At 42.2% G+C, this 12,744-nt stretch overlaps 2 protein-coding genes across 7 annotated transcripts in view; one reads left to right on the forward strand and one right to left on the reverse strand.

Moving 5' to 3' along the window:
• TPK1 (thiamin pyrophosphokinase 1) overlaps nt 1-4,772 on the forward strand; it is a 251,460-nt gene extending 246,688 nt beyond the window's left edge. For 4 of the 6 annotated variants that reach the window (XM_081931180.1, XM_081931184.1, XM_081931182.1 and 1 more), the window contains one exon: nt 3,131-4,772. In XM_081931180.1, coding sequence (XP_081787306.1) covers nt 3,131-3,261 — 131 coding nt within the window. In that variant the 3' untranslated portion in view covers nt 3,262-4,772. The remainder of the gene's footprint in view (nt 1-3,130) is intronic. The other 2 variants (XR_014173172.1, XM_081931181.1) reach the window with 2 other exon arrangements.
• Nucleotides 4,773-5,207: 435 nt separating this feature from the next.
• SEC61G (SEC61 translocon subunit gamma) lies at nt 5,208-8,949 on the reverse strand (the record flags this gene model as incomplete). Its single annotated transcript, XM_081931202.1, has 3 exons — nt 8,794-8,949; nt 7,655-7,754; nt 5,208-5,314 (listed from the first exon to the last, which is right to left on the reverse strand). The coding sequence occupies exons 2-3, from the start codon at nt 7,746-7,748 to the stop codon at nt 5,208-5,210; spliced, it is 201 nt and encodes a 66-aa protein (XP_081787328.1). The 5' UTR covers nt 7,749-7,754; nt 8,794-8,949.
• Nucleotides 8,950-12,744: the final 3,795 nt, after the last annotated feature.

Here is a 12,744-nt window from a genome sequence, read left to right on the forward strand (position 1 = left end):
TTTTTTTGTAAACTACCATTTCATTTTCATTGCTAGCAGTGTGAGCAATTACGCTCCCAGTTCAAATGTGGCACTGGTTGTGAACTTGCTGGGCCACTTAACACAAACCAAAAGAATCCTATTTTGCAGGGGGGTCATAAGAATTTGTTAGATAATGTATGCAGAATGCTTTGAGCACTCTGAAGGTTTTAATACAAATCCTAAACATTATTAATTTATCCAGTTACACTACTCAGAGTTGATATTGTGCTGCGACACACCCCATAAAACAAGGGAGGGAAACTGGCCCTCCTGATGTAGGGGGAGCCCAGCTCCCCTCAGCCCCGGGCAGAATGGCCAACAGCCAGGGATGGGGAGGATGCATCTGAAAACCAGAGATTCCCTGTTGCTGACACAAAGCATCACCACCAAACAGCTCTGTGCCAAAAATATTGACAAACCATTGTTTTTCACTGGTAAGCCTTGCTACCTCTGTGTTGGTTGCTGGCTGGCTGGCTTTAAAATGTGCTCACAATTACACTAGTTAGACATGTTTGCTGAGCATGAAAACACTTGTTTACATGAATTATATGAATTGATAGCAGCGGTTATTTCTTGTAGTGTTTCAGTAAACTGCCCTTCCGAAAGAAAAACTGCTCGGAGGGAAAGATGAAAGGTGCCACCTACTGTTCACTAAGAGCTATTGCTGCAGGAAACTGTCTGAATCTTAGCCATAGGGAGAGGATGCTGCTGCAGAACCTATTGTTTGGATACCCCACCTAAAGTAGATATTTAGAATCAACTGTAACCATTCCTTCCAGAATTTGCCCCACGTCAGACATTAACACTTAGGCTAATTTAAACATGTAGTTGATGTAGATGACTCTAAACAGCACCATGCAGATACTTTCAGCTGGCTGACTGAGGAACCATGATGCAGTGGGACAGTGTGGGATCCTTAAGCATGTTGAGGAAGGACTGCAGCGCAACAGCTCATTGTCAGGGACTGAAAGAAAGCGCTGGGCTGGATTTGAGCCTGTATGGAGGGGTGGGGCAACTAGTTCAGTGAGCAATGGAGGACCTATAGGCAGAAGAGTCCCTATGACTAATGGGCAGAACTCTAGCTGAAGGACAAGGGGAGGCATGTCATTCCTCCATCCATCTATACCTCTTTCCCACCAGAATTCATCAGCCTCACTCTCACATTACATGTGTTTGTAATCTGCTTTCCCTCGCTTTCTTGCACTGTCTTTTTACCACACTAATCAGCCTCCCCCTTATTTCCTATCACTAAACCCCACTGTTTCCCCACTCCACAATGTCCATTCCACACCATTCCCTTTTCTCCATCACTTACTCCTATTTTTCAGATATAGGCACATATGTTCTTAAAGCTCTGTAGAGCAAAGCCCTTTTATATTATATCCAACAACACATTAAAAAATTAGCTGGTGTCACCTACCACGCTGAAAGGTTTGTTACTCTTATAAATATGTCTCATCTCCTACTTGAAGGAAGGTGATATCCCGGGAAGTGTGTTAAGTCAGTAGTCCATAGTATTATCCTTTAATTGGTTACATAATAAGTTCCACATAAAAGAGATCCAGCCTCAAATAGTTACCTACATGTCTTCCTGCAAGAAGGCACAACCTTTTTCCTCCACCACTTTTACAAGACATGGCAAGGAAATAAAATGCTCTTTAATAAGACACAAAGTAATGGGGCTAACAAGATCTTGCAGCATGTTTTTATAGACCCTTGTCCTCTGGTTAGCAACTACTTTTTGGAATGGACAGTCTTTTGAATGGAGTAGGACTGAAGGGCGACCGACATTGACTTCACCGACCCACTTCCACATAAAGCTAGAAGATTGTACTACACAAGAGAAAAACAAAAGGACAAAGACCACTAGTACAAAAATCTTCAGTGAGTCATTTTATTGCACTGATTGCCTTTGTCCTTTTGTCCCTTCACTCCCACATGAAGTAGGTGAAAGCAAAGGATTTATTTCCTCTCATCCCCTGGGACAGCAGCCACAGATGGAGCCCTCCCTTCACCCACTTCAGTTGCTGCTCGCTCAGCCTCTAACAGACCTATTTGCTTCTTGCTCTGAAATAGTGGGAAGATGCTTTGCCTACATTTCGGTGCCAGAAGAGGGCTGCCATGCAGAAGACTGAGACTACTTTTCTGCTGCTCCAGGGGCCAACACTGAAACCAGTGGGTAGAAACTGCATGAAAGCAGATTTCTGTGAAGCATTGGGATAAACTTCCTCACAGTAAAAGCTGCTTGGCAGTGAAACAGACTGTCAGGAGTTGCCAAAAGCATTGAAGCAGACACCCATTTGTCAGGGATGTTGTAGCTACATTGAGCAGGGGGTGGGTTAGAGATGACCTCCAAAGTCCTTTCCAACTTCTGTAAAGGAGAAGACTTTGCCAAAACCTCCATCAGATGTACTGGTGATGTGAGGGAGTGAGTGGGTGTCATCAGGAGCCATGCTGGAGGCTTGGATTAGGAGCCCTGGTGTCCATCACTTGAACTGCCAGTTGCATATCCCTGCTGTAATTTCTGTGGCTAATTATCTCAGGGCAAACATAAGAGTCATGGAATTGTAGAGTTGGAAGGGATCCCCAAGGGTCATCTAGTCCAGCCCCATGCAATGCAGGAATCCTGCCCACAGCCATCCCTGGGTGTGTTTGGACCATCTTTCTGGTTAACAGCCAGACACACTGAAACATTGTGCCACTATTATGCTACTTTAGATGGCCTAAGAACCGCCCCCCCAAAATTGAAGTTCACATGGGTAGATAGGCAAACCTATCATAACAGCATATTTTCTGCACTCAAAAAACTAGTGCCTGGGACTCTTTGGAGGAAGTCGTGACAATCTAAGCGCCACCATGTCTTGGCAGTACTGATCAGGCACACTTCTATACTTTCAGGGGGCTGTGGGGAGCTTTTATTATCATGCCGTCATAGCTGTAGTCTTCTATGTCCCATTTATGTAGGAGTAAATTCCACAGCCTCACACCTGAATAAACATGTTCAAGATCATGCTTACACTGCACCAGTTCTACTGACTTTATCCCTATGTTTGTGTTGGTTCAAACTTCAGGAACTCTTGTACTAACCCTTCTTTTTCATTGCTTACAGACAGAAGCATTCTGAAGTTTGGGACACTCGTCAGCACTTCAAACACTTATGATGAGTCTGGAGTTGTGACCATTGAAACAGACAAACCTTTGCTTTGGACAATGGGCATCAAAGATAAAGGATGTGCATAAACTCTCAGCAGCTATTTTTCTTCAGCCCAAGCCTTAAAGCAATGCTTCCTGGGAAAATGTCACTGCACTATCTAAATCTAGATTTCATGCATTAGCTGGTTTCTCCAACTCAAGAGTTTATGATTCTATGCAGCTTCAATCTATAGAATGCCAGGGGTTTTAGTTTTTTGCCATTTGAGCAATGCTGTATTGTAAGCTTTTTTAGAATTCTGAACATTGATGTGTTTTTTATATATACTGTGCATAGGATTTTTTTTAAAGATTGGAAGGGCTGATAAAGTGATATTTATATCACTTGATGATATAAATAACTTACAGACTAGAACACTGTATAACTTTGTGTTCTGAAAATTTGATAGCTCTCTTCAGCAGAACACAAACATTCAACTTGCCAGTGGGCTGGAACAAGTAGTGCGCACCCCAAGCCAAAACCCACAAAATAAGTTGCCATGATAATATAATAGCCATGCATGCAACCTCTGTTGCATTCATCTATATTTAGCCCATAGTGTGTGTCAGGGGCCAAATACAAAGGGATGCTCACTGATGACAGCTTGGATGCATACATCACGGGCTCCAGGGACCACCTTTGCTTGTATTAAAAGGGGGTGGGGAGAGGCAGGCACACAATGAAAATGTGTAGAGTGTCTCCCTGGTAATTACAACAATCTATAAGAAACAAAAACAATTTTTGAGCTAAAACACTTAATTATAATTGCCAAAGTTTAAATGAACAGTCTGTTTTTAAAAAGGGAAGATGGCCTAATGTCGCATTTTAAACAAGTGTTATGCAAATTCTTGCATTTAATAAAGGCTACATTTAAATATCAGACTTGTTATGAATTTGCTTCTGCTATTACATGAGGGAATAAAGAGAAAAGGGCTCTGTCAGTGCTGAACATCTTAAGAGGCAACCAGAACCTTGTATACAAAGGTTATACAGTGGTACCTCGGGTTACAAACGCTTCAGGTTACTGACTCCACTAACCCAGAAATAGTACCTCAGGTTAAGAACTTTGCTTCAGGATGAGAACAGATATCGTTCGGCGGCAACAGGAGGCCCCATTAGCTAAAGTGGTACCTCAGGTTAAGAACAGTTTCAGGTTAAGAACGGACCTCCAGAACGAATTAAGTTCTTAACCTGAGGCACCACTGTAAAGAGTTTGGAGTGTCCATGCGCTCCTCAGTTTATTCAACTATTGATGCTCCCCTCCCCAGACACTGAAGAGATTGAGCATTTCATAAAACTCGAATTGACCTCAAAGTTTACTAAGCATAAAGTTTTTAGTCTTAAGTCAGTGATGGACATTGGCCTACACGTGTTTGCATTAACCAACTAAGAAGCCACACCAGTTTTACTTTAAAATCGGTTTATAACGACAAGTAGCAAAAGATGATTTAGGAAGATTATGCCAGAAAGGTCAGAATGTTCTCTTTTGTTACCACAAGCAAAATCAAGGTACATGTCTTCTTGATGCATTCAGCCACCCCTGTAAAAAAAGAAAACACAATCACAGAGGCACTTAATAGTATTGTACCGTTTTGTTTTTAAAGTAATGTGTTCCCCCCTTAAAAAAAAAAAAATCAAAAAATCTTTACTTAAAGTGTATCATCCTATTTGTTTTTAGCAGCATGCCTTTCCCTTCTGTAAGCAATAGAAAAGTAGCCTGCACATACTTTAAATAAACAAGGTAAAAAGGTAAAGGACCCGTGGATGGTTAAGTCCAGTTGGAGCGTGGTGCTCATCTCCACTTTCAGGCCAAGGGAATACATAGGACAGATTCAAAGTAGATATCTATGTTATTTAAGTATGCCAGTGCATACAGGATTCTACAGACGACATCATGAGAGCCAGATATCACAGCAGAGTGCACAAAAATCCAATTTTAGTACATTGCTCACAAGTTGTTGTTTTATACCAGCAATATCAATTATGATGCATGTACTTACACAATGATGTTGTTGATTGGAATATGGATCAGTTTTACAAAGAAACCAATAAATCCCATTATTGCAAATCCTATTGCTGTTGCCATAGCAATCTTCTGGAATTCTGGAATTTTAAAAAAAATGTATTTAAAAAATGTACTCTTAAATGACTTTTGAATAATTACAACCAAATGTGTTTTTATATTTAGCCAGGAATACTTGAACAATTGGAGGAGACTATGAAGTTTTTCTGATTTAAATCTGGTTATTATTTGAAGTGTGTGGCCATCACCACCCTGCCTATTCACTGAGCACATGCTGGCCTCCCCCTCCCCTCCCCCACTTACAAAATGCCTACACTTTCCGAGTTAAAGGGCCCATGCCTCCCATAACTTGCTAAGTTAGAATCTCATAGAATTGTAGAGTTGGAAGGGACACCAAGGGTCATCTAGTGCAACCCCCTGCAAGGCAGGAATCAGCTAAAAGCATTCATGGCAGATGGCCACCCAACCGCTGTTAAAAACCTCTAAGCAACGAGAGTCCACAACCTCCTGAGGGAGTCTGCTCAACTGTTGAACAGTTCACACTGTCAGAAAGTTCTTCCTGATCTTTAGTCGGAATCTCCTTTCTTGTAACTTGAATTTATTGGTTCAAGTCCTACCCTCCCATGCAGGAGAAAGCAAGCTTGCTCCCTCTTCCCTGTGATACCCCTTCAGATATTTGAAGAGGGCAATCATATAAGCTGCTCCTTATATGAGCACTCTAAGCACAATTGCCACCTTGTATCCTTTAGTCTGTCAAACAACTCCTGGACCAAATATGTATATTGATGCAGGCAAAGACATTTTCTCCCACATAGCAAAAATGATGTGGCTGCTAAGAAAATACAAGCCAGGTTCAAAAAAACATAGGGGTGAGTGGGATGTGTTTTTGTTTTATTGCATTTTTAACACCTGTATATCTTATTGAAGAGGGAAAATGCATTGATTAAATTAGGGAGTTGGTTTTTTTTTTCATTTTTCTGTTTATGTTTGCTAAATACATCAAAATGACAGCTTGCTGTATTTATACTGTGGTGACCTATGGCTTCAATAATAAAGCTTATATATTGATTCACATTGGTTCCTGAATGTAATTGGGGACCCAGGGATTATCAGATTCCTCTCAGGGCTAGAGGTTTGAGCCCCATGTTGGCCAAAAGATTTGTGCATTGCAGGGGGTTGGCCTAGATGACCCTTGTGGTCCCTTCCATTTCTATGATTCATGATTCTATGCACACCATTGACAGTGATACTGAATGCCCAGAACTTTTGGGGGGGGGATCTCCCCCTTGAGCAGAGCTTTCCAAACTTTTCATTTTGGTGACACACTTTTTATGCATGCATTATTTTGTGACTAGCAAACCAGAGATTAAACTAACCCCTTACCAGCCCCTAGAGGAGCACTGCAGCCAACACACTAACATGTCACAACACACAGTTTGGAAAGCTCCTTTTCTCTACAGGCTAAGTCTGCCACAAGTGATGGCACCTTAAGTAACCATTAAATCTTCAAGAATTTATGCCTATGCTGCCACTATTTTCCATCTTGTAACATATTCAATGATCTGATGTTACAGAGGAGATAGGCAAGGAAGGAAGGGAGGGAGGAAAAGACCCTAAAAAAGAAGAGTGGTCCATAGGAAATAGATGAAGAAGTGAAAGTCAAGGGAAGAGGTCTACAAGACATCATAATCACCCACGTCATGGGCTTAATATCTCTAACCAGATTCCATAGTGTAACTATACACTCAACCCGAATAATTTTTTGCAGGGTCTACAATTTTGTCAATTTGTGCTCACTACAACCTTCCCTCACCAAACCTGGGAGGAAGCAGGGTGTTGTCCAACATCACATTGAGCTTGAGGCCAAACAAAGCTGCATGGAGTGAGCTGGGTTGGGGAGGCAGAATGGAGCTCTACCCTGTCGCACCAGGACTAAGAAAGCCTTGTTCCTTTCCAAGTAACTCCAAGGCTCCGAGTTGTATGACAGAGAGCAACTAACCTTCTCTAGGCTCAGGAGAATGGGCGCTCTTGCTGATGCTGTGTTCCCACAAAAGCTCATCAGTGACAAGATGACAAGCACACTTCTAGACTTTTGCTCAGAATCACTATCTTCACCCCATTCAAAAGCAAAGCCTCTAGCCATCTATCAGAAACCACACTGTTGCATAACTCTTAGGCATATGAGCTCAGCTATATATTTTAGATTGTTGGGTTTTTTTGTCTGTTAAAAATGCAACCTATGCAGTACTGATCTCCTCTTTAAAAAACCTACTAAATATTTTACCAACAAAATGAAAATATGATATTAAACACAGGAGCTTGTGTCTATTGTCATCTACAGGAATAACTTGTTTATTACATTTTATTCTACTCTGCAATGTCACAAACACATTCAGTGTTTTTCTTCTTGGTGGCTTTACCTTTCCTATCTGGCTTTGTGCATCGTTTAACGAGCCTGATGGAATCTTTCACAAACTGACGACTAGGTTCCACAAACTGCATTACTTGATCCATGATATTCTGCAAGAAAAAGAACCAACATACCAACTTATTAGGCTTTTTTCATATACAGTCATTCCAAATCAGGCTTAGAAATTGCCTTCAATTCAAACCACAAAGCTCCTATACAGCAAATAAAGTTTTTGCTAGCATTTTTTATTTAACTGTTAAAAAACCACAGACATTATACTGATGTTCACTTAAAACAATGCTAATACACCCCAGCACCTACAGTGTTATTTTAGATATCTCCAACATGTTCCTTTAATATTTTTTGTTGCACTCGTGCACAATGATAATGAGCTCAGGAAATTTGGTCATTTGTATGAAGCTATAGTGTAACAGTAATGCACCCATTTTACACCATCACCAATTATGGTTAGCTGACACTGAGGCTCTCAAGCTTCATAGCTTCCCCCCATTCAGTGTAGGAATATTCAGTTGCTCAAAAGGAGGCAAATCTGAAATACCTTTTAACATTTGGGAGAACATGGAAGTACAGTTGACCAGAGTGGAGGGTGGGGGAGCAGTGACATTAAAAAAAACCTGGTGGTAATATAATACCCTAAACTGCACAGCCAAGTTAAATAAGTTTCTGTCCCTCTCTCCCCACCCCCTTATTACACACGGCTGTGTCCTGAGGCCAATGACAAAGTTTAGAAAAAACACTGCAGTTCGTGATTTAGGCACAGAAAGGGTTACAAACCTTCGGAAGTGCTTGGTATCAAACCTCATATTCGGCCAATGTTTAATTAGGAACAAAGTGAGCACAAGCTTCCCGTATGTGTGTGACGTGATCAGATGTGCCCCCACTTTTCTTACCCCCCCCCTTTGTTTTTTGGGGGGCGAGGACAGCGATACATGAAACACAGCATTTCCAGACGCAGAAATGGGGCAGCCCCCCCCCTCCCTCAGCCCCCTCAGCTGCGGAGACCAGGAAAGGCGACCGAGTTGTGGTCCCGCCGCTGAGTCAGGGCTGCTTCGCAACTCGCTTCTGGGCTCCCCTTCCTGCGCTGCTCCCCCCCTTCTCCCCCGAGACACGACTCCGCTCGAGACTCACCGACTTCTTGGACACGTAGCAATACCAGCAACGGGAAAGGAAGGCGGAAGCGGAAGCGAGAGAAAAAACTTGCGCCGGCGAGGGGGAAATGGCGTCACGGAGCGGCTTCCGCTCGAAGGGGAGGCGGCCGCCTTCGCTTTCCGAGGAGACTTCCGGCTCCCAAGCGGCGCAGCATCTGTCGCCCAGTTCTGGGGCAGAATCAGGGCGCCCTGCAAAAGTGGGTCTTGTTTTGGTTTGGTTTGTTTTGAAAGCAGGTAAGGACGCCTGCTTTGGCCTAGCAGGCTTATTACACGTTTGGCGAAATCTAAAGAAATTTGGCGCAGAGCATTACCGTGTCCAGTGAAGAAGGGATGTGCCTTATTATTATTATTATTATTATTATTATTATTATTATTATTATTATTACAATATGTTTATTTTAAATGTTTATTCACCCACACAGCTTTTCCCTGACAGGGAAATTAGAACAGTTAAAAACATAATAGGGAACAATCATTTTTTAAAAAACAAAAATAAACATGAATAGAATTAAAACTATATGTGTATGTGTGGATTCCTACCAGTTACATGTAGTTGTTTGAAAAGTAGAGAAGGTCCCAGCGCAGCTCTTAAGAATTAGACTTAAGGCACTTCCTGATTTGCTGCTATTTTCTGGTGAGGTTCAGGCACATACAGGCAAATTCAGGTTGCTCAGTTAAAGTTGATTTGGAGGTCTTGCAGCAAACCCCCCCCCCCCAAATACATGCACAATTCAGACTTTTTGTGGTAGCAAAGAGACAGGGAAATATGCTGGGAACTGTCAGATGACATTTGCTTGATGTAACATTGTGTAATCTCTCTGCAAACAAATCAGGATGAGTGCCCCATTTTATCCGTTTTGCAATACAGATTAAAAATAAAACAAATATAGTCTAATCTAATGGTAGCTCATCATTACCGTATCAAACCACATGAGAAAGGTAATTAAACATACAAATTATTTTTGTTTGAGTAGGATATGTATGAGCAGAAATCCAGACTTAGTCTCCTAAACCAAGCTTGGGTTTGTTAAAACAAGCCAATGTCCCCTTTCAGAGGCACCATCACTCTACTTTATACTTCTTGTGAATTATGACCCACTGTCAGGGACCGGGCAGAGGAGGAATGGTGGAGACCACCTTCCCAGTCTGAACTTTCCACAGAAGAAGAAGACAGTATAGGTTTACAACAGTGGTTTGCAGAGGTCACAGTTCAGAGGCAGATGAGGGTAAAAGTTGGGAAATAATGGGAGAGGAGGAGGCATAGCCAGGGCAGCTGGCTGACACGTTATCACTAAAAAAATTAAAAAACTGTCCAGTAGCACCTTAAAAGGTAAAGGGACCCCTGACTATTAGGTCCAGTCACGAACGATTCTGGGGTTGCGGCGCTCATCTTGCTTTATTGGCCGAGGGAGCCGGTGTACAGCTTCCGGGTCATGTGGCCAGCATGACTAAGCTGTTTCTGGCGAAACCAGAGCAGCGCACAGAAACGCCGTTTACCATCCCGCTGGAGCGGTACCTATTTATCTACTTGCACTCTGACGTGCTTTCGAACTGCTAGGTTGGCAGGAGCTGGGATCAAGCAACAGGAGCTCACCCCGTCACGGGGATTCGAACCACCAACCTTCCTATCGGCAAGTCCTGGGCTCTGTGGTTTAGACCACAGTGCCCTAAACGTGTCCATAGCACCTTAGAGACCAACTAAGTTTGTTCTGGGTATAAGCTTTTGTGTGTATGCACACTTCTTCAGATACACTGAAACAGAAGTAACCAGTGGGAGGGTGGGGTGGGGTGGGATTTTTCTCAGAAGGGTAGTAGGAGATGGATGATTTTTATTTATTTCATCTGCATCAGGCCAACACAGCTACCTGAATCACTTTATAACTGAAAGCATTCCAGACCCCCCTTCTCCCAGAACCCGGCGAGCCTTAAAAGTAGGAGAGCAAAGGGCTCAGGGACAGGTGGCCCAAAGCAACAGCTGTAAGGTGGGTGGTGCTGTTGACGAAGGAGGAAGGAGCAGAGAAGGTGGGTGGAGATTTATTCGGAGCAACACCATTACTCCAAGAGGCTGCATTTCTAAGCCTCTCTCTGTGAATATTGAATAAACAACATTGTTAAGAACTTTCCTTGTCTTATCCATTCCTGGCAACCTACCGTGGGGGGTTGGATCCTCTGAAGCCTGACACCCACTATGTTTCAATATCCTTAGACATCCCTGCTTCCTGAGGAATTATTCACAAGCTTAGTTATATCAGTTTATTCAAGAGTCACTTTGATCAAATTGATAGTTGTACTTGGATCTCTGAAAATTTTTGACCTAACCATAATTCTCAATATGTTCAGTTTTGTGAGCCCCAGTCTGAATCAGGCCACCCAGATTCAGGTTTCCCATGTCAGACAAGGCTTCTTCCTGGTGAACTGTTGCAGTCCAAAATAACGGAAATTATATGCAAGTCAAATATTAGGGTATTTTTGATATTTTATCTTCATTTAATAGTCCTCGCATCTCCATGCATCTAAAAATTTGCTTCAAACAATAAAGACCAAATCATTTTTTAAAAAAATCTTTTAAAACAGACATAATTGCTCCAAATTGTTTTAGGCCAATGTCCAGCATTGCAAATTTATTATTATTATTATTATTATTATTATTATTATTATTATTAGCAGCAGCAGCAGCAGCAGCCACCCATCTGACTGGGTTGCTCCAGCTACTCTGGGTAGCTTCCAACAAAATATTAAAAATACAATAAATATCAAACATTAAATCTAGGGTTGCCTTCAAATGACTTCTAAAAGTCCATTAGTTGTTTATTTCCTTGACATTTGATGGGAGGGCGTTCCACAGGGCGGGCACCACCACTGAGAAGGCCCTCTGTCTGGTTCCCTGTAACGTCACTTCTCTCCGTGAGGGCACTGCTAGGAGGCCCTTGGGGTTGAACAATGGAGGTGGGGCAAGGCTGTTTAGGGCTTTAAAGGTCAGCACCAACACTTTGAATTGTGCTTGGAAACTTACTGGGAGCCAATGCAGATTCTTTAGGAATGGTGTTATATGGTGCTGGTGGCCGCTCCCAATCACCAGTCTAGCTGCCGCATTCTGGATTAGTGGTAGTTTCTGAATCACCTTCAAAGGTAGCCCCAGGTGGAGCACATTGCAGTATTCCAAGCGGGAGATAACCAGAGCATGTACTACTCTGGCAAGAGTCTTACTGTTTTCCAATCTGGCATTCAGTTCCTTGGTTCATTGATTATTTATTTATTTATTAGCCAGTCTTCATCCTAAGGTCCCAGGATGGGTTACAGAATTAAAAAACAGTATTAAAAACAATTTAAAGCAATGCTTTAACAAACAATCTAACAATGCTCACCTAATGTCAAGTAGATAACCCTGTGCAGTGGTACCTCGGGTTAAGTATTTAATTCGTTCCAGAGGTCTGTTCTTAACCTGAAACTGTTCTTAACCTGAAGCACCACTTTAGCTAATGGGGCCTCCTGCTGCCGCTGTGCCGCCAGAGCCCGATTTCTGTTCTTATCCTGACGCAAAGTTCTTAACCTGAAGCACTATTTCTGGGTTAGCAGTGTGTAACCTGAAGCGTATGTAACCCGAGGTACCACTGTACACAGTATATTAATGTATCATTGTATAAAGCATACCAGTTCCTGAGTTACAATGAAGTCAGAAATCAGTGTCTCATAATTTTTCAAAAAGAGAAGCATGATGCTGATGGGAAATTCCAGAAAGTGAGCAAGCTGCAGTTTCCCATCTAATGATGTAAACAACTTCTTCTTTTTGATTGTAAGCATTTTTGTGCAGGTGAAAAATCAGTAAAAACTACTATTCATACCATTAAACATAGCATATAAATGAAAAAGAAAGGACTATAGGCAATTGTTGGCATTACATGACCTTAAGAACTTGCCTCAAAATTCCAGT

This window comes from Podarcis melisellensis (assembly GCF_964234715.1).
Source record: "Podarcis melisellensis genome assembly, chromosome: 12".
In the NCBI taxonomy this organism is placed as follows: domain Eukaryota; kingdom Metazoa; phylum Chordata; class Lepidosauria; order Squamata; family Lacertidae; genus Podarcis; species Podarcis melisellensis.